The sequence below is a fragment of the Haemorhous mexicanus genome, chromosome Z (genome assembly GCF_027477595.1).
Source record: "Haemorhous mexicanus isolate bHaeMex1 chromosome Z, bHaeMex1.pri, whole genome shotgun sequence".
Taxonomy (NCBI): domain Eukaryota; kingdom Metazoa; phylum Chordata; class Aves; order Passeriformes; family Fringillidae; genus Haemorhous; species Haemorhous mexicanus.
In genome coordinates, this window is record NC_082381.1 from 54,485,446 (window position 1) to 54,513,154 (window position 27,709).

General features: G+C 34.9%; 1 protein-coding gene across 3 annotated transcripts in view; it reads right to left on the bottom strand.

The window, feature by feature from the left end:
* VPS13A (vacuolar protein sorting 13 homolog A) overlaps window positions 1–27,709 on the bottom strand; it is a 107,916-nt gene that overhangs the window by 68,068 nt on the left and 12,139 nt on the right. For all 3 annotated transcript variants that reach the window (XR_009485121.1, XM_059836883.1, XM_059836885.1), the window contains exons 8-24: window positions 27,246–27,305; window positions 26,954–27,034; window positions 26,468–26,525; window positions 24,356–24,483; window positions 24,039–24,145; window positions 23,240–23,411; window positions 22,805–22,867; window positions 18,925–19,060; window positions 18,429–18,523; window positions 17,484–17,626; window positions 15,965–16,166; window positions 15,766–15,880; window positions 12,768–12,904; window positions 8,835–8,967; window positions 7,837–7,954; window positions 4,544–4,682; window positions 386–470 (exon numbers count right to left, since the gene is read on the bottom strand). Coding sequence is in view for 2 of the 3 variants with exons in the window: in XM_059836883.1 (XP_059692866.1) it covers window positions 386–470; window positions 4,544–4,682; window positions 7,837–7,954; window positions 8,835–8,967; window positions 12,768–12,904; window positions 15,766–15,880; window positions 15,965–16,166; window positions 17,484–17,626; window positions 18,429–18,523; window positions 18,925–19,060; window positions 22,805–22,867; window positions 23,240–23,411; window positions 24,039–24,145; window positions 24,356–24,483; window positions 26,468–26,525; window positions 26,954–27,034; window positions 27,246–27,305 (1,972 nt within the window). In the remaining variant the exon portion in view is untranslated. The remainder of the gene's footprint in view (window positions 1–385; window positions 471–4,543; window positions 4,683–7,836; window positions 7,955–8,834; window positions 8,968–12,767; window positions 12,905–15,765; window positions 15,881–15,964; window positions 16,167–17,483; window positions 17,627–18,428; window positions 18,524–18,924; window positions 19,061–22,804; window positions 22,868–23,239; window positions 23,412–24,038; window positions 24,146–24,355; window positions 24,484–26,467; window positions 26,526–26,953; window positions 27,035–27,245; window positions 27,306–27,709) is intronic.

The window sequence follows — 27,709 nt, forward strand, 5'->3', positions numbered from 1 at the left end:
GAAAATAATTAAAACCATCAGAAGACTAAGTACATGCTAAAGCTAAAAATTTCATATTACTTCAAATGCCCTGAATAGAGATTTGCAATAACATGCGCCAACAAAAATAAACCCACCATACCAAACAAAATTTTCCTGCTATATCCTCAGGGAGGGAATGACAAAAACAAGCATACAGAATTTTACTGCTTTGAGAAAATACTCAAGTAGTTTGTACAGTATTAATTATAAGCTAAACAGAATATAACACTACTCAGCCCTCAAGAACTTGAAACAAAGCCCCATATCCTTGCTTACAGCAAGAATAATAAATTTATTCAAAGAACTCAAAAACTTTTTGACTTGACCCACTTCTTAAACAAGACTTTAAAATAGATTATACCACCTGACTCAGCGAATGAATGAAGATCCAAAACAGGATACACGCCTTGAGATGAATGTGTTGCTGGAAGGACAGGGGACAGTGTAGCCTGAAATAGGAGATATCATAAAATTTTTTCTTGCATTTATTGGTCATGCTACTGCATGGATATATGCTGCATCCAAGTTTTACAACTTAGGGAAACTTAGCTTAAGTGCAATTCAATAAAATTAAACACATTACTAAAATTATAAGCATAGGGAGAAACAAGGCCTAAAATAGGTAGAAGCAGCAGCTTTTGCACTTGCATCTAACTAGAGAGAACACACTATGAAACACAGTGAAGAGGTTCAAACACTCAACTTCACAGACCAAAAGACGGTTAGAAATGGCACATGATATGAAAAATCATAAAAGATAAAACCTAGTCACTCAAAGGACTACAATACAGCAACTTCAGAGAACAATAAAGATCAACAGTTCTTTACAAAAGTAACACAAGTGCTGGGTGGGGAAAAAAGAAAGAGATACACAAAACATTAGAGCAGACAGGACTGCTTTCTATTTCCCAGAATCATAAAAACATTTAGGTTAGAAAAAACCCTTCAGATCACCAAGTCCAATTATAAACCTAGCACTGCAAGAGACATGCTTTTGTGGCAAGCTTAAATGCCACATCTACAAGCCTTTTAAACAGCTGCAGGGATGGTGACTCATCCACTGGGCAGCCTGCTCCAATGTTTGACAATCATTTTGGTGAAAAAGTTTTCCTAATATCCTATCTAAACCTCCTCTGGAGCAATCTGAGGCTATTTACTCTCATCCTGGCACTTTCTACATGGAAGAAAGTCCTTCTCACCATGAGGAGCCCAAAACCAAGCACAGGATTCAAGGTGAGACCCCACCAGTGCCAAGGACAGGGGGACAATCACTGCCTTGGTCCTGCTGGCCACACTATTGCTGATGCAGGCCAGGATGCCCTTGGCGTTCTTGGCCACCTGGGCACACAGCGGCTCATGTTCAGCTGCCTGTTAACCAGCACCCCTACTTCCTTATCTGCTGGACAGCTCTCCAGCAACTCTGTCCCCAGCCTGTAGCACTGCCTGGGGTTGCTGTGACCCAAGTGTGGAATCCAGCACTTCGCCTCATTGAATTGCACTGCTTCAGACATAAGCGGAAAAAACAACTAGTAAAGTAATGAGAGAAGGCCTCACAGTAGTCTTCATCTTTCTCAGAAGAGGAAGCAGAGGGGCTGAAACTGATCCCTTCTCTCTGGGAACCAGTGACAGGACTCGAGGGAACAGCATGAAGGGGTGTCAGAGAGTTTTACACTAGGAAAAGCTCCCTTCCCAAGAAAGTGGTTGAGCACTGGAACAGCTCCCCAGGGAAGTGGTCACAGCACCAGCCTGAGAGAGCTCCAAAAGTGTTTAGACAATGCTCTCCGGTATATGGTGTTGAGCCCTAGGGACGGTCCTGTGCAGGGCCAGGAGTTCGATGATCCTTGTGGGTCCTTACCCAGTCAGGATAATCTATGATTCTGAGTCTTTAACTGTGAAATGCAGTTATGAACAACTCAAGAGTAGTAACTGAAAATATGTGAAAAGCCACTAAAGTGCACTCTAGAACAAGAATCCTCCACTCCATGTGGTTTCATATATGATAGAATTAAATGCTCTTAGTAAAGGTATCCAAATGATTTAGTTATCATCAAGTCTCAAAAAGCAATCTCAGCAATCTGAGTTTGTAAAGAATTCTCACCTGCAAGTTCCACATGCACATGTATTATAGATGTGCCTTGCACAGAGTATCAAAGTAAGAGAACTGTGCACTGTGTGCCCTTTCTTCTTGAGTGCCTTTGGCTCTGGACTGCATGTTTTACAACAGTTCTTTCCCTGCACCACCACACCTTTTCCTCTCCCTTGTTACTGCACTTTTCAAAGCTCAGGCTCAGACAATTATTCACAACATCACAGTATCAAATCTATACATTATGGCAACAAGAAACACTCATCTTGGATATTGTTTCCAAGGCTACATTTTTCATCTCACTCTCAACCTTCCCACATCTCTCTTAGTCTCCAGCCTACATAATCTGACTTCATTGAATATGTTCATGTCTACAAGTAATAAATAGACAAAGTATTTAAGAAATATGTGAAAATGTCTCATCTGTAACACTTCCACATTCTGTGAAAACAAGGAAAAAAACTGAAATTTGACTTCATAGTACAAATAATGAAAAATAAATTTATACACTGACGTGTCTTCTTGGACTAAAATGCTGAGTGAAAAATGTGGAAGGATCTGTTCCAAAATGTCTTTTCTTTTCACAGCTCAAGAATACTTCCACCACTAACTCAGAATGTAAAGAAGAAAACAGCACTCTGACAAAGGATTTCACATTCATTTCAGTTCAGAAATTATGGGATGCTAACACAGTCCAGAAGAATTACAGCTGTAAGGATGAAAGCATGGTAGTATACCTACCACCATCAAAGCACAAAATTCACTCAAATTAACTGAATTTAATATCAACAATTAAAGTCTGTCATGTTCAGAAGTAAATGGAAGCTTGAGCAGACAGGTTTAAGATTAAGTTTTGATCTGGATTCGCATATAATACAAATATATTTATGCTTGGTCCACAGTCTTTCCTCACCTCACCTACTGCATATCACAACTAATGTACAGGCAATACTAACTACTTCAAGGTCACTTAAAATAAATCAGTAAAATTCTATCATTTCATTCAATATATTCAGTGCTATAAAGCACAGGGCAGTGTGCATCTTATACATGCAAATTCTATTCATGTAAAAGTAAGATCCCAATACCTACCCTCAAAAAAAGTTAGTCTGGATTAGTTGCACAAAACAACAGAGACTAAGGTGGCTTTGGCTGGGTATACTATTACTACATAAAGAGTGAAAGAAGTCAGAATTAGCTAAAATTTTAATGGCACCACTAAAGAGATGGCAAGAACCACACGAAGAAAAACACTTTTCACTGTATATATACTTTCAATAGGTATGCATGTCAAATTGTTGCATTTACTGTTAATAAATATTATGCTAATATAACCCACAGAAAATACCAAACTGCAGTAACAGCTTTACAGAACAGTGCAGAATAATTTGTACAAAGATGGGAAGATAACTGTCAAATAATCTAAAAAAAACCCAAATACAAAGATGACCACTATTTCTGTAGAATCAAGTTCATGAGTTACTAAATAGCAGACTGTTAGAAGTATTTACAAATGAAAGAAAAATGGAGAGCTAAATTTTGTCTTTGACTTTTTAAAGAGTCCACATACATTCTAATAATAGGACTGCTTTACACATTTATTAAACATAGCCAGATCACAAAGACTAGTCATGTAAAAAATTAGTAATTGAGTTAATTTCCTAATTTTGTTAAGAACAGCTCAAAAGGTGAAACATATTTTTCGGGAAAAATAAGAAGGGGACAAACTTTGTTCTGAAGAAGGCATAAAACAGTGACCCAAACCATTTTCACCAAGGAAAGGAAGTGGTGAAAGAGCTAGAACCAACTCTTCAAACTCCTAATTGATACAAGTGCAAAGGAAAACTTCCACACCTGAGCTGCATTGTGTAAACGACTTGAAATGGGAAAAGCACTGAGGTCAGATGAAAAAAAATTGCTACTTTTGTCAGGCAGGCATTGTTTATAAAACAGATAGTGAGTATTTTTTGTTTGGCTTTTGAAACTCTCATCTAAAATGACATAATACTTGAACTTCAAAAATTCCAGCATTTTAATGTTTTCTTCACTACACAAAACAGCTGAACCCAAATTCTGCAGCATTACAATACATCTGTAAATTTGAAAGTACAATTAAACTAATCCTCAACAAAACTGAGGATGCTTATTAGTCAAGATTGTTACGAACTACAAATTAATTCCCATAGTAGTAAAACTCTGAGGGCTTCTATTTTAAATTCAAACACTTGACAACTATTTCATCGTTATTGAAGTTCACAATAAACTAACTAAACAGCACAAATATTTTCTACAGCTTTAGAGAAAAAGCTAAATTTTTCAAGAGGCACAAAGTCAATATTCATTCATCACTTTTTTGTGAACCTTTCAAAATTGGAATGCTAATATCAAGAAGGTATTTTTCTGAGAGTTTTTTATGAAATCTCTTAAAAATCTTACCTCGGTCATTTTTGGAGGAGAACTGGTAGCAGGTGCACTTTCTGGCTTAGGAATGCTATCAATTAGCTCCAAGATACTTGTCACCTTCTGGTCTGATATTTGGACAGAAAGTAAAGGCAACTGTCCTGACAGTTTGAACCTGTTTTTTAAAGAACCAAAGTCAAGAGTTCCATAGTTAATTAACCTTGAAATTATTTCAATCAAACTTCACATTAGTTTTCTTCTGAAAAACATGAAAATCTTCTGGGTCCGAAAATTCTTCATCTAACCATTGCATGTATTGTGTGTGTGTGTGTGTGTGTGTGTGTGTGTGTGTGTGTGTGTGTGTATGTGTGTGTATATATATATATATATATATATATATATATATATATGCACACACGCAACCCTTCTGTGGCACACAAAAAAGTTACAAGATCAGCAACTATCCACTTAGTAGTGTAATCTATATTCCATTTGCTACAATCTCTTGTGGATCATGACTACAGTACGAATACCTACTTCCGGTTTGGTTACATAAGAGGCATAGTTTCCTTACAATCAGAAATTGCCCCTTCATGTTCATGCATTTAATTTAATTACTTACAATAAATCACACAACTGAGCTTTTACACAGTCCTTTACAGAAGAAAAGGTGGAGGCGTTTTTTGCATGTGAATGTTTATGGCTCAAAGCATCAAAAAAAAGAATGCAAAATACTTCCTAGAACTCATGTATGGTTAAGCAGATAATAGCAGTAGTCTAGTTATTTAACAAAAGAATAAACATACAGCAATACAGGGTATAAAAGAATAAAATAACCATCTTTAAAAATGAAAACATTAAATATATTTTAAGTGAAATAGAATAGGATTTGGTCAAAAAAGAAGTAGAATCATATCAAACATACGCAATGAGTTTTTAAAGATTTAAAACACTACTTTGTTTTTCATGCAAGTGAGTGTAACAGAAGCAAGCGGAAAATTTGCTCAAAGAAACATATTGTGTTTTTATTACAACTTCTAGTTAGAACAGATAAAGACGTTTGTTCAACAAGTAACAGGGAGCACCAGATGCTTGATGCATAGTGTGTAAGGAACAGCCCACACAGTTAGAAGGAAGGCACTCGGCAGATACAAAGCAGACAACTGCAAATAATTTGGGCTCTCTACACTGCTCTTTAAACAAAAGCTTTTAAGGTTTGGAAAACCTCCATATGGAGAATCAATTACACCCCATTTGCAGAGACTGAGGCACGGAGAAGCTAAGTGCTTCAATTGATGAGGAAATCTGTGCAGAGACTTCCTTCAAGTTCAGTCTAGTTGTGTTTAGAAAGAAAGAAATGTTAAGAGCGTCATCATCAAAGCTGCAAATCGGTACATTTCTTCACACTGGAAATTTTATTGTGTTTATAATGAATGCTATTATATAGGATGTTTTTAATATTGCTATCCTAATACTTTCTTTACACACCTTCAAAAACGATATGACAGACTCTCAGACACCTCTTCCAGAAAATGGAGGAAGCATACAACAGGATGAAACAAACATAAAAAAAATATAAAACCTTACACAGGCTGTAAAATTACAGAATTGTATTAGTGCTTCCAAATTTCAAGTAACAGAAACTGTAAGGAGCATCGTATTACCAGAAATGAAAGAAATGCAGATACTCATATCCAACCAGAATGAAAGTCCATTTTAATGATTACTAAGTATAAGTAGATGAAAACACAGATGAACAGTGAAAGTCCTTTGATACAGCAGTCATTACAAAAATTACCTAAATTAGTACTCTCCTCAAGGTAGCAATATAGAAACATGCCTTTCTAAACAAAGTCAGGACAAACCCTAGTAAATTCATTACTGTTTTGAACACCAAAATTGCAAGGAATTCAAATGAGTTCAATGGTTACTGAAAGACATACAATCAAAGAATCAAAAAACAGAGACACCCAATTATCTGCTTTTCAGATAATCAAATGTAAAGCAGGGGCCTTCCAAACTAAGAAACTAATTTGTAAACATCTACTTCATTAAACAACAATTCTAGTAGCAGGTTTTGCTGTAAAAGTAACATCTTTCCACTCATTTTTCTCAACAGAACTATGCTGTTCTATGCAGGCAGTTCCAAATATTAATTTAAAAACTCTGGAAAAATATAATATTGGGTTTACATGACACACTGCTTATATAAACTGAAATATAAAGGAACAGATACATGTACATTAAAAATACATTTTTATATATATATGTAACTGATGTGAGTATAATATTCAAGTAAACTATATATTCAACCCTATTCAACTATACTAAAATTTACAGTTTAGGGGATTCTTGCTGACATCAAAGCTACAGTTAACCTTTATCATTTGTGCTCAATGCGATATAGAGAAAAAATACACAGAAATTTTCCAGAATCAGTTTGACACATTAACTGCCAAAGCACACCTGGTAGCCAAGACAGTTACAGGTAGTATTCCAATACTGCAACACATGTACACATTAAGAGAAGACACTCTTTAATTCAGGTTATACCAGTGTAATTTTTGAGATATGTAAATTACAAACCTACATTAAAATAATGTCATTCTGTTATATGACATAATTTCCACTTTCTAACATAAAAAGATTCCTGTGAATTGCATTCCCCTTATTTGACCTTCTTCAACAGAGAAAAAATAAGGAGGAAAAACATTAAGATGCTTTGTCAGCATCAATATTCAGAACCTGGCCTCGCAGCTTTCCAGAAGGTGGCAGCATTATATCATGGAATCACTGATCATTATTAACAGTACTAATTATTTTCTTCTGATTGGTAAAATTTCCATAACTATCAAGATTTTGCTAAACAACCCTAAGTGCAAACTCAAGGCATTAAGAGCTGTTTCCACAGCAGGTAAACTAACTAGAGCAATAAGCCAAGACAAAAGAGAGGGAGTATAACAGCACATTACTTTTCAAAATATTTTCAGTATTTATAGAACTGATTTGAAATTCAGATTTTTAGCTCCTTGGTATTTTCAATGAGAACTGAAATGTAGCTATTAGGAAGACTGAATTAGAAGAGGCAGTAATATCTTTAATAAAAATCTTTAAATATGTTAAGCATACTACTATAACACTCTATCACCTTTTTAGTATCTGAAAACTTAATTTATTTTTTATTTTTCTGGATAAATGTATTTTACTTTCAATATTTAAACATAGCCAATGCAAAAGTGCACAAGTATGACTAGATGCTTATTTTTTCCTCTTTTTCCCCTCAAAAAAGTCATTTACCATAAAATTTCAAAATTGGGAAAAATACATACCTGGGCATTCTTGCATCTGTAACAACCATAGCCCTGCTAAATTCCAGATTTACATCCAAGGGCTGCAAGATACACTGAGATGAGTTTTTCAGCTTCCGAGCTTCTTGCCAGTTCTCATCTAGAAGAGCAGAGAAAACCTACTTTAAATACTGAAAGAGATTCCTTCTCAGTACACAACACAGAATTCAAGTATCTGATATTAGTACATATTCCTAAAATTTCAGGTGCCATGACCTCTTTTATAGTTCTATCAACAGACGTATTTATACAGGATCTGAACTTCAGCCATACAAGACTAACCAATAATTTTTCCTATTCTCATCTTCGCAGCTACAGCATCCATGGGGTAGACTTCTAAGGACCCAATCCAGAGCCTAAACTCCTAGTACCATGCATGGAGATGCATGCATACCATGCACACCATGCACGCATCTCCATGCATGGTACTGGGAGTTTAGGCTCTGGATTCTCCCCTGGAGAGTTAAATCATTAAATTGAATTAAACCCAAAGGATTAAGAATTAAATGATTCAGAATTCTCTGATTATGGTTGACTCTGTGTTGCTAGTTCCCAAAATACTAATGTCCGCTTTGGTACCTTATTGAAGTAGTTCAATTTTCATCCTTTCTTTACCCTCAAAAAAATGATCAAACCTACAACTACTTGTGGATTCTGCTTTAAATCTGGAGAAAAGCAAAGGCACTGAAGGAAAATACCATAAACAAAGTAATTACAGTCTTACACTCACTATGCAACAAACCAAATGAGATGCCTTCAACAAAAGGAATTTTATTATGAATTTGCTAAGATTGGAACTGAAGTTCTAAAGGTATGTTTTTGAAATTCATCACGTGTTCATGGTACCGAATTTAGAACACTTACGTTTGGAGAAGTAAATTCTAAAAGATTCTCCACTGCTTCAGATAAAAATATGAGGCACAACCACAACCATATTGTATTTAGTCATATAAAGAAAGATTACTTTCATGAATACTTACCATGTTTGCTGTAAAGTAACTGCATGCTACTGAGCTGGACATCAAAACTGTCATAAGCTCTGGACATTATATCTTCAATAGAGGTTTGCCCTACTTTGATTTCTGATAAATCAGACCGACTTTTGCTTGCCATCTTAAAATGTCAAAAAAAAAAAAGCATAAATCAATTTTAGAAATATTCAAGGCACTAATTCTACAAATACTTGTTCCTACCATAACAAATGATTCAGTCCTCACTATAGGTCACAGAGTCTTACAACTATCACAGCACAGAAAATATGTAAAATTTCTAGACTGCACCAAAAAAACAGAGTATTAATACCATTTCTTCCTCAAAGAAAGAAACAAAAATCAAATTAAAATATATTATATACTATGTACAGAATAATTTTCTTTAATAATTGGCTTATACTCCAAAGCATAAAGTCTCAAACCCTTTTTAATCAATAAAAAAAATTCAGAATTTTTATATATAAAATATTACTGCATTAAACAACTCAGACACATGAAAGGTATTTCTGAACTCCGTTGAATTCAGTTGTGACATGTTAGAGAGGAAAAGATGAGTTGGACTGTTCATCATCAATGCCTTTCCTTTAATATCAGTCAATATTTCTTTGATTCAGCTTTGGGACACCCATACTTCCTTGGTATTTCACATTTGTATGTGCCCTCTCTGATGTTCATCTCTGATGAAATGTGTCTGTCTTCATCTTTATATGTCTAATAATTTTGGATTCATATTTGGTTTTGTCAAATCCAGGCAATATTCAAAAGAACTATAAGAGACTTAAAAACTAGGATCTAAGACACAGCGTTTATTTTTCAGTACTGCTGGACTCTAGGCCCATTGTAACTTTCATGTTAAAAACAACTTGGAGATGCAAATTCAGATTGACTAAATTAATAACCCTATTTATCTGCTGAGACATGGTTTTAATTTTACATGCCATTTTTCCTCCTGGGGCTTGATCTTTTCCAGTATGCAACTGAGGGAAATAGATTGTTTGTTTTGTGTTAAACATACTCATTCAACAAACGACCCACCTCTCACTTAAGCATATGCCACTTGAAGTGAATACAGAATTACTAATCATATCCTGAGAGGCAACTAAATTTTCTCTTATGGTATTTCTAAATTCTATTAAATCAGATGAGCCAATCTAAGAGGCACATTCACTACAAAAATTACTCATCCACCTCAGGAAAAAGATGCCACACACTGAAGTCTGGTTTTGAAATGTGTTCTTCTATGTAATGCTTCCAAGAGCAATCTTGTATGGGTGGAATAGGAAGTGGGCTATTAGATCTATTATTAGATCCAGGAGGCTGTCTCAAGCACAAAAACAACTACAAAGTACCAACCCTACAAACTGCCTACATATGACCAATACTCAGAAGAGCTGGTGAAATCATCTGTCACTGAAATAACTTGGATTTAACCAGATCACATAATTTTTAGTACCTACAGAGAAAGCCTCTTCACTAATTCCACTTTCTGAAGCAATTCAACACATTCTTTTTAAACATGACCTCTTGTACAGACCTGCGGTTGGACTGGAGCAGTCCATTACCAAAGCATGGTACCACCATGACTGACGCACCTGATCAGAGCTCCAATGGGAACATGCTGCCAGCCAGGTGCCAGGCTGCAGGATGTGCCTGACTCTTATGATAACACCAGACAGCAGCAGTGAGCACACCTGTGGGAGGTCTGCCCAAGTAGAGAATCCCTCTGCTTAGTGACAAAGCTCAGGGAGGAGAGCAGCAGGTCAAGCTGATTGAGAGCCATCTGAATGAGAGCCAGTGAGTGCCCAAGCGGCCAAAAGCAATAGTGCAAAAGCAGCAGAACAAGGGAAGAGATTGTCCCCCTGTACTTGGCACTGGGGAGGCTGCAGCTTGCATACTGTATTTTATTTAGGGCTCCTCACAGCAACAAATACATTAGAGTGCTGGAATATGTCCAGAGAAGGGCAACAGAGCTGGGGAGGGATCTGGAGCACAACTCCTGTGACGAGTAGCCAAGGCAGCTGAGGTTCTTTAGTCTGGAGAAAAGCAGGCAGTGTGAGGCCCTTACCTTAAAACTACCCGAAAGGAAGTAGGTCAGGAGTAGCTCTTGAGGAAGTAGGTCAGGAGTTAGCCTTCTACCCCAAGAAACAAGCAACTGAACAGGCAGAAACAGCCTCAAGTTGTACCAGCAATGGTTCAGAATGGAAATTAGGAAACATTTCTTCATTGAACGGGTTACTATGCACTGGAACAGGCTGCCCAGGGACATGGTTGAGTCACTGAACTCAGAGAAATTTAGAAGCCATATAGACATGGCACTTAGGGACATAATTTTTAGTGGTGGACTTGGCAGTACTGAGTTAATGGCTAGATTCAAGGATCCTGAAGGTCTTTTCCAATCTAAGTGATTCAGTAGTTCTGTGATCAATATAGGCTGCTGACAATGGGATTCTGAGTTGCTCTATGGAGTAGGGCCTGGGAATGCTGGTGGAAGAAAAGCTGGATGATACCTGACAATGTGCACTCACAGCCCAGGAAGCCAAACATATCCTGGGCTGCATCCAATGCAGTGAGACCAGCAGGGCAAGGGAAGGGATTCTGCCCTCTACTCTGCTCCTCACCTGGAGTATTGCAACCTGCAGGACTGGGTCCACAGAAGACCCAGAAAAGTAACCAGAGGGACAGAACACATCTCTTCTAAGAAAAAGGCAGAGAGAGTTGGTGCTGTTCAGCCTGAAGAACAGAAGGCTCTGGGGAGACTTTTCAGCAGCCTTTCAGTATTTAAAGCGGGCCAAATAGAAAGATGGTAATGGACTTTACCAGGACTTCTTCTGACAAGTAAAGGGGTAACACTTTAAAACTAAAAGTAGATAAAGACTAGATATAAAGAATTTTCTTAAAATGAGAGTGGCATGACACTGGCACAAGTTGTCCAGAGAGGAGGCAGATGCCCATCCCTGGGAACATTCAAGGTCAGGATAGACAGGTGGCTGAGGAACCTGATCTAGTTAAAGATGTCTCTGCTCATTGCAGTGAGGTCAAACTCAATGACCTTTAAAGGTCTCTTCCAAGCCAAACCATTCTATAATTCAAATTGAAGTCACATGTTCAGAAAGTAATTATGTGGAAATTACATAGAAAACTAACTGTCATTAGCAAGATTTTAGGATTTGAAACAAATTTTTGCGAAAAAACAGCAATCTAAACAGAGGGTAAGTGGCAGAATCAATTTTACCCAGAATATAAGTAAATAAAAAGTAAATTGCCAGTACACATGTGAGATCATTTATCCTGAAGTACACAAGTTCATCAGTAAGAAGAAGGACGCTAATAGAATGGACAAAGTCTCTTCTATTTTACTTCAAAGTCTATTTCTTTTTTATAGTGATAAATTATAATTTTACATACCTCACGCAAGGGAAAAGTCAAAAAGATAAATCTTATCTCAAACATACCTCTAACCTCATCCAAATTATCTTAAAAATTGCCAGTATGTTTACTTTTCTCATTTTAAACTAAATTCAGTGATTAAAGGGTAAGTAATAATAATATAAAAATAAGAATGCCATTTAATCGTGTAACAAAGAAGTTCACTATTTTATACTGTAAGGCAATATAAAAAATTACTAGACATTTTCCATGTAACAGTCCAAAGTATCAACAGTAGTTTCATACTAGGGAAGGAGTATTTTCTAGCAATTCTTTTGCACTGAACAAATCTACTGAGAAGAGTTCAGTAACTTCTGCCTTGACTAGAAAGCACTTTAAAATGAATACCTAATAAATAAACTGCAAGAGGTACTCTTACTCTTGTAAGTACTGTGGTACTCTTCACTACCATAAAACACAAATTAAGAAACAGTAAATCAGGTAAAAAGCAGAATTATTATTTTCAATAAAATACCACATTATGTAAATACATACTTTAAAGCTACCAAGATCCAGAAGCAGTAAATTTGATGTATGGTCATAGAATCCTTTTTGTGGAACAATGATGTATGAAGCCATGAGGTTTATTTTGAGGTCAAGAACTTTCTGGGTTTGAATAATATATAACAAACCTGAAAAAACAGTACAATTATTAAATACAAAGAAACAAAAGTAATTCATACAGAACCTATAAGATTAAAAGAAAGCGATAAAAAGAAAATCAAGTCTAATTTTAAAAAAACCTCTATATGCTAGATAACTAAGGTACATATGCTCTTCATATTTCCTCTGAACCACTCATTATAGACAGTCCTTAAAGAAGCATCAAGTAGATGAAACGATGATAGCAAATAACTGACAATTATAGACAACAATGTGACATATGCAAACTCAAAAATGTTTCCCACTGAGCAGAGATGAAATTAGAAGAACGGAATGTGAACTGCAACTTTGAAATTACTGAATTAACCCGCAATGTTCCACAGATTCAGAAATGTAATTGCTCTAGAATTTCTTATTGGGAGTATCCAACTAAAGTAGTCAAACTGTTAGTGTTTTTTGATATTGAGATACGCAAGTTTATGCTAACTCTGCTGACAAACATCTCCATCTTGAGACACCAGAGATATGCAAATATATGATCTTACAAAAATTAAGTTTAAAAATCATGTGATTAGTTGGGAAAACCAGACATTCATAAGATATGAGATCAAATTCTGCTTTTTTGCTCAGCTGAAGAGTGAATGGTATTGCTTCAAGTTAGATCTGGAAACTGCCTTATGATGTAGCCACAACTCATTAAATATTTACCGTTTACAACAACCTGATGGTCACAGAAGTAGAGATAATGAATTATGGGGATAACAACATGAGAGTAAACACATCCACTGGTAAAAAAACAATTAAAACTGCTACATTATCAAAGCTTGCCCTGTGTCACAGGAGAGCTAGGCTAGTCAGTAAAGAACTGGATGGCAACTACATTTCAGGATTTGCAAGACAAAACAACTTGGAATAACAAGAAGAGTAGGATTTTATCACTTTGCACTGCCTAGTTGAATTTGAGCGATGTAGAAAGGTCAAGTAAATATTTTGTTGGTTTTTTTATTTGGGAAGAAAATGTAGTGGAATCCATAAACTGAGCTCTGGTAAACCAAGCTTTTTTAATGTCTTTTAATGCTAAAAATCATAACTACTCCCATGTAGCAGGTTCCTTTGATTTCACAGTTCACAGTTCTCCTACATTTTCCAGCTACCTTCTATAGCTTCAGAGAAAAGTGTTAAGAATTCATTCTTGAGTACTGCAGGTTCGAACATATTAATTACATTTATATTTCTCCATTTCTCTTATTCTTCCTCTGATCTTAGCATAGTCCCCTGCATCAGAATATTCTGCAGATCAAATCTTTTCTCCCTGGCAATTCTCTGAAACTCAGACAAGATTTTACAAGCAATGTTACTGCATATTTTGAGACACTCTCATCAAATTTTTCATTTGTGACGGGAACAAGGTTTTAGGTTACTCTGGACAACACAAGATTCTCGTGAGGGTACAAACAGTAGTGGATATACCACTACAGTAAAGATATGCTTAAACTGTAATAAACACAGAGGACAACTTTGTATTTCCACAAAATATTAATTATGATCAACACCACTATATTTCCTGCTAATGAGCAGAGAACCAAGCGTATTATATATAAGCAAATTTAAAATTTCATCTCAGAAATCAACAATTAACTGTTTTGTCAATATACTCAATATTGCTCAAGAAATTTCTGAAAGAAAAGACAAGCAAGCTGATCCACATAATTCTCGTTAATCTTAGTCCTTAATTAAACAGTTTACTCAAAGAAGAACTAATGAATAAAAATACCATTGATGCTTGATTTCCCTCCCTAGCCTGATAGAAGCAAATAAACTTTTTGCTTGAGTTTTCTTTAAATCTTTATCACTTCAATATTCAGAATTTTTTTATTTACAATTTAATTATTAATAGGTTATGAAATTATAGGAGGTTTAAGAAAACATCTATGGTTTGTTTTTTCCTATTAAAAATACATATAAAATCTCCCCTCAGCATCCACTCCCACCCACAGAGAGGACACTGTGCTGGACACATCTCTGATTTACAAAACCTCAGACATCCTTACTAGAACAAATTAACTGAACAGATCTCAGTGTTAGTCTTCACAGTATTCAGCATCTGCATTTATGTCTTAAAATACAAGATCTCTAGAGATAAATAGGATGAAATTAAAACTAGTGTAACGGCTGTAAAATTGAGCAGCTGGAAAGCAGATAAATACAATTTGTATAACTTGAACTGAGTCAATCCAAATCAAAACAATATTCATCAAGGAAGTCAGAAAATCAAAAACATCTATACAAAGGCATGATTTCCTAAAAAACAAGACATCTGAACAGGATTCAGAGGTTAACTTAGAGGATTAATATCTCAGAATCAGTATTTGAGGAATATTAAATAACTAAGGCCTTCTACATACCAGATGAACAAAACACGAGATGTAACAAACTCTTTTAACTCTGTACAAAGTAAAAATACTGAAAAACAATCTATGGCTTTGGAGCATATTTTACAAATAAGTAGAAACAGTTTAAGTTAAAAGAGATACAAACATTAAATTATCCAATACCTAGAATAAACATATTGCAATAAGATTGAATAATTCAAGTTATTTAGGTGGTGTGTTAGAAAGGTACATATGCTAAAGATACATATGCTAAGGTACATATGCTCTGCATATTTCTTCTGAACCACTCATTATAGACACCCCTTAAAGAAGCATCAAGTAGATGCAATTATGATAGCAAATAGTGCTAACTGAGCAGGTGGTAAACACCTTATTTAGGTGGTGTGTCAGAAAGCTATGACTTGGATGCACACATCTCCATAGGGAAAGATACACTCAGCACTCCTACGATCTAAAATTTGTCTGAGTGTGCTGTCAGAAGAGTTTGCAGCACTTGCCTGTCGATGTTTTTTCACGGAATTCTTCAAGCTTCAACAGAGTTGCTGATGTCAATTGCTCTAAATGTACGTCTTTCGGAGGTCTGAAGAAATCCACTAAGCTATTTACCGTCATCTGTAAAAAAGAAAAAAAAAAAAGGTACATTTACTATTAGGTTGGATTTTTGACAATTTATTGCTTTTTCAAATATTTACTTACAGCATCATATACTATTTCCAGTGGTTGTGATTCTATTCTGATCCTCTGATCTGCTTTCTCATCCAAAGGATTAGTCTCAAACATTATGCTTAAAAGTGAGGTACTGTCATCTGAATAGACTGTTCGAGAAGACAGGAGACGGGGTGTACACTTTTCTTGAGACACGCCTGTAACTTCAAGTGAGGTAATTTTTGTTTCAAACCTGTAAAGAAATGTAAGCAGACTGTTCAGATGCAATATCCATCTGGCTAAGGACAATTACATGATAAGCATATAAAAAAATTAGATGGAAAAAAAAACAAAACACAAACCAGTAAAATACGTTTCTACCCTATCTTAACTATAAATAGTTTATTCTAAGGATTTAATACATACATCCATGTGTTAACTGTTTTTCATTTAATTATCTTTTGTGTCTATTAGCTGCCCCTGGTCTAAATACAAAAGGGCATCCAAATCATTTCCTTCATACACTTTTCATGAGGACAAGTGTCAGGGCAGGTAAGATATTCTATTAAGTTGCAGAATTGAAATGAGAATTCTTTAGTGTGACTTCAGGAATTAGAAGGTGCATTTATAACGGAAAACAGACATACAGCAGAGACAAAATGGTTCTGGGGCAGAGAAATTAAAAAAACTAAGATAAACAGTCTAATTACTCCAAGAGACACTTTTTAGGTCTTGGATTTATTTTCCCCCCCCAAGATGCTATCCGCCTCTGTAACAGCTCTTGGTTGACGATTTTTTATCTCCCACACTCTTATAAAAATATTTCACTGCAAAAAATGTAGTATTTTTCCCCTTTTTCTTAGTACAATAGGATTGTCAGGGCCATTTAGATGCACAAGGGTACCAACAGAAAACACAGACATAAAACCTTAGAAGAAATTCTACATAAAACTAATCAAGATCTATAGTATCTTAATATCATACTAATATTATGCTTATACATCTCAAAGTAGAGGGAACAAGGTTTAAAACAGGAGGGTTACTTTTCCCAGAACTTTTAAGTCATTACATTTGAAATAAAATTGAAGTATTTCACTAGATGCTTTTTACCACCTACTGTGAGAGCATAAAACAAAGGAAAAATCATCAGTTTTATCTTTCTTCCACAAATCCAAAAGTAAACTGGGAACACAAGAACTTTTCCATCATGTTAAATGCCCACAAACAAGTGGTTGCAAGATCATCCTGCTCAGGTTAAGTTTCAAAAGGAAACTTAACAGTCACTTTTCAAAGCAAATAACAAGTTTGTAACTGGATTCTTTGCACATAACAATGACAAACTGAAAAAAAAAAAAGAGTATATCCATATTAGCTAGCACAAAAAGCTCTGGAGATGCAGAGAATTCAATCATGGGAAGAGTATCCATGATTTATCCCTTAGACACAGAATGACTCCACTCCAGACTGCACAAGGAATGACATTTAAATATCATAATACAGTCTTAAAATGCCTACTAGTCATCACCATAATTTCATGAGAGGTGAAATGAGTTTGATAGAGAAAGCTCACCTTATTGCTTGTGCACCTGGTCGTTGGGTAAATACTGTACTCAAGTCAGTTAATGCAAATTCTATTAGCTTAGGAGTTTGCTGGTTTTCTCTTATTGATATCGACATGCTTAATAAGGACACAGAGAACTTCATGGCTTCATACTAGATATGCCAAAACAACAACAACATAGGAGCATAAAGTACATTAATATCCATCTTGATACAATTTATGAAGAGATGAAAGCTACAGCTAAGTTTGAAACTACTGCTTTCATGCATGGCTTGTATCATAGCTGGTGTAAAAGTCTACAAAGAGGCAGGCTAAACTAAAGAGTAGAGTATAGTTACAAACACGAGTCTTTTATACCTTTACCAAATTTTGTGAAAAAGACCCTCTGATGCAGAGGTAGAAAGCAGTTCATGATATCATCCTTGGTATCTCACAGTAAGAGGATTTATCAGACTATTTCCAAATGGTCCAAAATGTTGCTGTTTCACAGTACAATCCCTGAATAATCTTTCTTTATATAATATAAAACCACTTATTCTACCTCATCTACTATCACTCATATTTAGATTACAGTGCACTTCCTGATCCTTTATTAAGATTCCCTAGTACATTTTCTTAAAAAGCTTTTGAATACTGTAAGATAATATATTAATATACTTCAATATTTAAACTACAATACACTACATCTATGATCTTATTCCTGTTAGAGCAAGTAAAAATTTATTCTTTACTATTTCAGAATACCCAAAAGTAAGCTTTGTAACCACTATACTGAAACTGCATCTAAGGATGCAGAAAACTGGCATGCAGAAACTTCATTAAAAGATATCAGAACAGTATTCAAATATAGAAACAAAGCTTCAAGAACTTTAAAAGTTATTTCTTATCATCTTTATAGATTTTTGTTAGTAGATGAAGCTATCATTTGTTAACATATAGTCAGCTATGACTTACTGATTTTGGAAGAGTTGGATCCACAGCTGTTTCACTATATCCAATTGCTGCATAAAGTTTAGCCTTCTCTTCCTGTGTCATCAGCTGTTCAAGACCTGCCACATTTCAAGAGGTCAGTTAAACTGAGTATAGATATCTGAAAAATGCAAATACTATTATACACTTTCCTGTGCTTGGTAGCTCTACAATATCAGTAGATACTGTCAACATTATTGTCCTGAATTAGTAAAAGAAAATACCCTGAGGTTTAAAGTCAAGTCTTGCAAATCTAAAGCATGCTTTAAAATGCCCTCATAATTTCTACAGTTCAGAAGGAACTATGGAGGAGTTGTACAATTGTATAACCTCTGTTACATGCAATTAACAATTATATCAGCAAAATAAAAGGCCAAGAGAAAATGTATACAGTAACAATTTGATAACAAGTTCCACTGCTAGGTACCTAGGACTCTAACAGATTCCTAGTAACAAAAAGAATACCAGTAAATTATCATACTTGAACCCTTTACTTCTTGGTTTTTTTCATCCTTTTTTCGACCTGACCAGCCCCATATCCAGCTAAACCAGCCACCAGAATTTTCATCATCTTGTTTTACTCCTGGTTTGTAGATTTTCAATCCAGCCTTAGTTGCCTTAAATATAAAAAATATTCAGGTAAGTAATTTTCTTCATGCTTTTTTATTCATTTTCCTAAGAAAAATATAGACCCAGAGCAGCTCTAACATATCAGAACATCATTAGACAAGCATTAAAAACACAAAATGTTTTTATTTAGTTTCCATTCTAGTCACTTTTTCAAGTACACAGTGTATTATTGGACCAATTTTATTTTGCATAACAACTACCTTTACGAAAGAACAGAGCATGTAAAAGGTCAATAAACATTTCTTACATAGCAGATTTTTTCCCCAGCTTTCACCATAAAAAACCTGCAACATTATATGCAATGGTTTTATAAAGAATAATTTAAAATACATATACAAGCAATTAAACAGCCATCACAGGCCAAATTTTACATAAGCCCTATATTTTTCATTTCAAGATGGATACCCAAAGCAATTTAAAAAGTATTTATTCTCATAATACAATATTTACTCTAACTATTCCTGCATATGATACATATAGTTAAAATAGTAAGGAAGCCCTCCCTCCTTCCGCATTCATTATTTCCACAAGTAGCAGATGCCCTATCTGATGCCAGTGATGATTCCAATACTGGGTCCTCACAGGAAGTGCAGACTACATCCAAAACTGACCACTGAAAGTTTGTTATGGAGATGGCAAACAAACATCAAGTGATTCCAAGACACAATTTGTTCTCAGAACTATAGTGATCCACACAAACTAACTTTCTTTGTGACTAATACGATCCAAAAATACACAATCAGTTGCAGATAAGCCCTACATTTAAAGATACTCTAGTTAAAGTGAGACAGGAATCCCTTCTCAGCATTCAAAACATAAATATCTCTGCAAGACAACTAGGAAAAAAAACCACCTGACTATAAATCAGTACTCTGTAGGGACTTGTCACATCTACATACCTACTGGAAAAAGGAAGGCAGGACTCACCACAAAAACGTAAAGGCTTCTGGATTTATACTATTGATTCACCTCAGAGAGATGATAAAGAATGTCCGCTTAACAACACAAAGCTCCAAGAAGTTTGAACAAAGTCCTCAAAAGTTCTCTTTACAAAGGTTAACATGTCATCAAGCAGATGTTACAAAGTGAATGACCCAAAGAAAAAATGGACAGGCCTTAGATAAAAGGAGGTTAAATCTGTGAGACAACAGATTTCTGGGATAATGAAGGTTGGTGCTGAAGGACAACTGCCATGGAGAATAAGCGATGGTTAAAGCTATGACTCTTTCACAGGTCTGAGGCAGAAGCAGGCACCAGAGCCCAGGGAAAGAAAGACTGCAGACAGAAGCCACTTCTGCAAAGATGAAGAAATCTGGGCAGTTTAGGTACCACAAAAATTTGCTGAAGAATCTTCTTGAACTTTCCCTCTCCTCCATTTACATTGGTTAAGTAATCAACGCAATCACAGACTTAGAGCTTAATCAGCAAGGTAACTATTTTGACTAAAAGAGAGAACTACCTGAAAGGTGGGAGCAACCAGGTAGGTCAGCCTCTTCTCCCAAGTAACAAGCAACTGAACATGCAGAAATAGCCTCAAGTTGTGCCCGGGAACGTTTATATTGGCTGTTAGGAAAATGGTCTTCACTGAAATAGTTGCCAAGTGAAGCAACAAGCTGCCCAGGGATGTGGTGGAGTCACTACCCCTGGAGAATTTAAAATGAACGTAGATGTGGCACCCTGGAACATAATTTACTGGTAGACTTAGCAATTTTCTGTTAACAGTTGAACTTGGTGATCTTCCAGGTCTTTTCCAACCTAAATGATGCCATGATTCTATCCTGTGTTCTTACTGAAGTAAATCGTAAAAGTTTGCCCTAGGTTGAAAGAATAACATTTCTCAAGCTGACAAAGAGACGTGATGCTTAGCTACTGAGGCTAGTATCTGGTAGTTCAAATACTTGTGATGAAAAAGCAAAAGTGGTCTGAGGTTTGGAATATAAAGTTCTAGTTACAAAGCTGCCTGAAAATCAGCACTGTGATCATGAATGTGATTTCTTGAGGAGCTTGATTTCAGGGTCTAGATAAAAGTAAGCCCTTGAAAGTCAACTCTTAGGTACGCTTTTAAGAAACAGAAAAACTTCACAAACAGCAGGATGCTTTGCCGGGCTTTACTCAGCCGACATCTAATGGGTGTTCCTTTAAATACCTGGCAGACCCAAGGCTAACTGTCAGAATACCAAAGTCATAGTAGATTTTTCTCTTCTAAGTCCTTTTAAACTTTTTTCAAAGGTATGACCTGATAACAACAAAATAGAAGCATCTTAAAATATTGATGGAGACAGAACACAACGTAAAATCACTGTGACCTGATTTTCAATACTATGAAATATATTCAGATAATATATCTGAATATATGAAATATATTCAGATAATCAGCCAGCACATCTTTCAAGATGCACTTCTAATATTTTTCAAATGCAAGACTTAAAGCCTAAACAACTGAAAATTCATTTTCTTGCAATCACTTCTAAGTGTTACAGAAATGTATCTTAAAACTCAGGATTTGAAGGTAGTCATGAATGCAATATGACATAACATTCTGTAAGCAGCATAATCACACTGGGGAAAGGAAGAGCAAAACTAGATAGAAAGTATTTCAGAATTTCCATCAACTTGCAAAAAGTTGAAGGAAAAAGATAAAACCAAGAGAAACTATAGACTACAAGATAAGACTATTCCAAAATCAAATGAGAACTAAACCAAAACCAAACCTTCCACTACCCCTTGAAAAGCACTCCAGTTTGGACAAACTGAAGGGGAACAGTCATGAATGTTTTTTCTGGTTCTGTTAGAGCCTGGATAATAGTGTGAACATAGGGACAAATAGAAGGAACAATCGTATTTACAGATTCCTCTTCAGAGTTTTAGGTTAGAAGCACAATATCTGTGACTGGAGCAATTGCATTTATACTATATTTAATATACTTCACATACAAAAACAAAAAAAAGGGATCAAATTGCTTTCAAGCACTGCCACAAGCAGTAACTGAGCTTTATAAAGTTTAATTATTAATTACTGTCTTCTTTCAGATTGTGAACTTCTTATTCTGCTTACTTTCAGGTGCCTTAATTATTAATGGAGAAAGATCACAGATTTCAGAAAAACTACAAATATTTCACTTCAGTGACCTAGAAAGACTCTCAGACACTGTATGTAAAACTAAGAGTACGTCAACCTAGGAAACGAAGGTTAACAAATTGGGTGTAACTACTCAAGTCACATTGTCTTGCCTAATTGCATTAATCTTCTTAAAAGTATTCTGCATCTGATGTACTCTGAGTAACATTTGCAAAGAGAAACACCGCATCTCTTTTCAAAGAGTCAACATACTACAGGTGATCACTCAATGTAACACAATATCATGAAGAAAACGAATAAACTAGTAGTCTGGGCTGCTATGAGGAGGGACAGCTTTGGGTGTAAATGTTTCCAATTTAACTTTAGTCATCCTTTGACCACATTTTCCACAGTAGGTCTTTCCCACCAGAAACAGAAAGGGATTTACCCCAGATCAGTCATTTTGAAGAAAGAGTATATGGAGTTATTTAATTTTTGTTTAATTACAAGCTGAAAAACTAACCATGCCTTACAACAAAAAACTATGAACAGGGAAAATTGAAAGACTGTATGATGCACAATTCAATCACCATAGCTAAAAGACGTCTGCCTAAAATCTACACAACCTTATGTTTCAGTTTTTCATAGACTCATTTAAATGATGCAATTTTACCTCAACTTCTGCTTGTTGCCTTGCTAAAGTGATGTTAAAAATATCCAAGGCCTTTTCAAATTCCTAGAAGAGAGATGAGACATTACTTTTGACAATTCAACAATTGTTACATTCCACAGCTCAGTTTTACAGGAAACAACAGCGAGCAATTCAATTCATGCAATCCAAGTTAATTCGCTCAATCTGAAAACTTAAAACAAACCTGGAAAAGAACAGCACATCAGCTTAAGCTGTTTTTTCTCACAGTTTCTACTTTAAATATTTACCTCGTGTATTTATTAATACTACTAACAAAGAAAGGTAGTGACAAAGTTGTAAATATGGCCACTGAAAATTTTATTTTAACTTAGAAGTGATTTAGGAACATTTTAACATTTAAGTTTGAACAAGTATCAAGATGAACAAATTTTAAGGCTTCGACAGAAAATTACTAACCTCCAACAATTTTAAGATGTCTTCACTAGGTTTTTTTGATGTTATCTTTGTTTTATACAACTCTTTATAGTTCTTCACTTGCTTCCTATGATGCGAAATATGTTCCCATGACCACATTTGGAGTTTAGGTTGAACATTTACTTTAAGAACGCCATCAATAACATACTTCCACCTAAAAGCAAAGACAAATGTATAGCTTATCTTTCTTTTGGTATATTGAAAAGACTCCTAAAGCTTTGCAGGTTCTCACTTCATACAAATTCAAGGTGCCAAGAGTGAAATTCCCTGACTAATAGTGTACTTCTGATCAGCTGAGAAACCTAAGACTTTTACTCTTTTTCCCCATACAAAGTTGACAGATTGCTGTCAAATCTAGGCATGCATAAGAGAATAATAAAAACATATTTTTAAGGAATCTTCTGAAAAGAAATCAAATCCTTGCCATCTGTGTTACAAAGGTTTGCCTGTTTTTAGGTAATAGCTATGTACTTAGGTAGAGCTACCTAACATATAACATATACCTAACAAATTTCTGACACAAAAATACTATCAGATTGAAGCTCCTGATAATGGTCTTTAAGAATGCAATCACAGATTTTCAAATATTGTGTCCACAGCTTTGGTTTGATGAGGTCCTCATCAACTTCCTACAATATTAGCTTAAAAAAAAAATAATAAAAACAAAATACTTCCTTTCAGAATGAAATGAGTTCTAACCTCCTTAAGAAAGAAGCATTTCCTTGGTAATTCTTTCAAGTTAATAAGTAACAAATTATTTTCAAAGTCTGAAGTTGCCTACCATATCTTGGCGTTGTTGTGCACTGGAATATCAGGTCTGTACTTCCTATATGGCAGATTTCGAGTCATCATATCAATAGACTCAAGAAGCTCCATAACGCTGAAGTACTACGCAAACAAATTCAAACTGAGCATTATTATCTTTCTGAGAACAACAGGTATCAAGCTTCTCTTTGAAGAGAAAATCAGTTTAAAAAAAAAACCAGACTAAGTTAATAGATTCTACATGTACACTATAAAATTTCAGATCATCCTTCTTAATTCTTGCAAACTAACTTTTTTACTACATTACATATAACTTAGAAAAATAACTGGTACCTGTGGCTTATTGAATTCAACAGTTATATCCTGTAAGTTTACATTTAGGTCTATTTTCGGTGATGAAAAGTCAACATCAGATCGAGGATTCATAAGGAGCTTGGCTTTAGCTGAAATTGGGCGGAATACTAAAAAATACAAGTTGATATAAAAAGTGCAATTAAATTATTTAAGACTGCAATAAATTATAAAATATACTTATCTTAAATTATGCCAGATTATTGGTTTTAGAATGCTACACTTGAAAAACAGGAACTGCACCAACACAAAATAGAATAGAATCCATACTCAATTTTCAGTTTCACTCTGGCAAAATTTACCAAACAAATGTTTACAGAGCACCACCACAAACCTTCTGTATGCTGAATTGCATATAGCTGTTTCAATAAATAGTTCGCATTTGTCACAAATGGAGTCTCTTTGGCTATGATACATTTATGGTAAAGACAGTTTTATATATAGCATTTATTTCACTATAGGAACTATTTTTCCTTAAGATTTTTTGTTGTTGTTGCTGTTACGAATGCTTTACTCTTCAGTAAATTATATTCACAACAATGGTTAAAACCAAACACTCCATATTTCTAATTTCAAGACCAGGTAAGCATGGAACAAAATCAATAAGCATTCTACATAAAAATGAGGCACATCACAAGAAAAAACAGTCAGAGCAGAAATATTGTATCTGCTCCACAGTTTGGAAATACCAGGCTTTTGAAGCCATGTTCAGTTCAATATTTTCATCTGTTTCAGCAATTGATCCAACAGTAAGAATTTTTATATTATCTGAGTTTGTGTAAATAATTTTTTTCAAATATGCTTTCTTTCATCTCAGCAAAAATACTGATACGTTACCTTCATATCAAATATTCCAGATTCTCTGAAAGGTTCATACTAGTGGAAACACTCATTTTTTCAAGAAGAAACCATGAAACTTTGAGCTACATCTCTATATAACTTTTAGCTACATGCTCTATATGGTAGCATTTCAATTAATTTTTGCCCTGTATTTAGCTTCCTAAAGTTCATTTTTTTATGGTTCTTATACATAAGTATAAAGCTTGTATTTACATGAAGTGATAAAATTAGATTTCATGCTTATTATCTTCCTATCAAAAGTTTTAGACTTTTGAAGACTTGCCCAAATGGGACCAAATTTTCATTTACCACAGTACACCAGCATGGTCAGCATCTCTGATGGCACTGCTGAATTTTAAGAGTGTAAATCTTGAAACCTAAGCATTACATACACCTATTTTGAACTTACTACATAAAGACTTAAACAACTTCTAATGTTTAATGCTTGTTTTCTTGCAAAAAGAATCAAATCCAGCAACCAAAAGAGAGGGGTAAGGAATCAGAAGAAATTACTAGATAGTTCTCTGTCAGTCAACATAGAGACTCTTTTAGGGGAAGGTAGCAGCATAAAACTGACAGTGACTTTTTTAACCCTGGTTATAGTGAACTGAAGACTTTCCTGCTGGAGAACAATCCACTTCCAAGGCCATTCAGACTTGTGAACAGTTTCTCAACAGTCACACAGATACACATGATAAACACAAACCACGTACTTTCCATGCAATGGAAAGCAAACTATCACCGTTTTTGAGGGATGCCAATGCAATTTTCAGATTTAAGTAAGTAATATTCAAAGCAATATAACTTGCAATATTCCCACTAAAAAAAAAAAAAAAAAAGAAATTAATGTTTCAAAGTTGTGTGATTATTATTTCTACCTCTCATGTAAAAAAGATACTTTGCATAAAGCAGGTGACACCTCAAAAACATACTCAAACTAATCTGAATTCACCAAACTTACACAGTGAGTATGTTACTGCTAAACTTCTTAAACAAAGGAATTAATCAAAAGATGCTTACAATAAGAATCTATGTATGACATTCCATTAGAATGATACATGACTCAAGACTCACTTTTATCAACTTTTTTTTTATACCTAAACAATACAGTATTCACTATCAGAAAGACAGTTACTCTTCCAGGCTAAAACTGCACTCCTTAGTAAGATTTTTGAGTAACAGCCAAAGTGACAACCACTGAGAAGAAGTAAAAATTACAATTAAAAATGAATATTACAATAAAATAACACTTACCAAAATCATAACCATCTGGAATCACATTGTGGCTGGCAACTCCCTGTTTTAAGTTAACCTACACAGGCAATAGAGTGAACAGTAAATTGCACTTCTATTTCCAGATAAAGTTTTTAAAGTACAAAATGTTAGCATTTTTAAACAGTTCTGAGATAATCCCTCTGACTCAAAGTAAAATTCAAAATACTCATCTATGTTTTTAACAGAATGATATGTCTATATTTAGCTAACAAAATCACTGAATAGTGGTAAGATGACCATCAATTGTCTAAATTCTGTTACTGGCAGAAGACTGCCTTTTTTAACTTTCTCAGATGAGCATTATACTTCCATCACATAAAACCTTAACATATACTGTTTTCTCCTAAAAAAAACCCTTCTAATTACAAACAATTCCCCAGGACATTGACATAAGAAGCAGGCCGGAATATGAAGCATGTTCTCTGCTTCCCAGTTTCAACTAGAAGACTAGATACACTATCTTACCAATGATTCATCCAAACGACCATGGTAGAACATCTCTGATTTCACATTCCAATAAGCAAAAAGGTTATCCAGTCGCACAAGCTGAAAATACAACAGAACATATGTATAGGTATCCACAAATTTTAGATTAGTAATTTGAATTTCACAAAGTCTGGATGAATAAAAATATTCAGAATGTTACTTTTGCTATAGAGTCGACACAGTTACATGTTTTCTCGATCTTACTTTCTGAAACTCTAATGCAGCTTTTTTTATTAGCAATGCTTTCTTTAGCCTACAGTCTATACTGTACCTTATGGAACAACTTGGCAGTTTCATCATGTAAACATGGATTCCAATTCTTATCTGAGGTCTGAAATGAGAATTAAACAAAAATACTCCAGTATGTATAATTCACCAACACGTTATAACTGAAACAAACTACAAAAAGACAGCAACATCATCATAACTAAATGCCATGGAAAATAATGGAATACAATCTTCTGATTTAAGATGATTAATGCATTACTTTAAGTGAAAGCTTGAAAACGCTACTTCCTCCAAAAATATGCAAATGTATGTACACTGATAGGCTGCACACAAGAACCAAAGATATTCTTAAGATTCTGCTTTCAGTATTGTAAACTTTTTTTCCCTTACAGCAATAATATTTTTGGGCAGGCTCTTTGGACAGAGATAAACAAGGGACTGAATTAATTTATAATTCTGGAAGCAATCAATTTTAGTTTGAGCCTAAAGAAGACCCTTTAATGTACT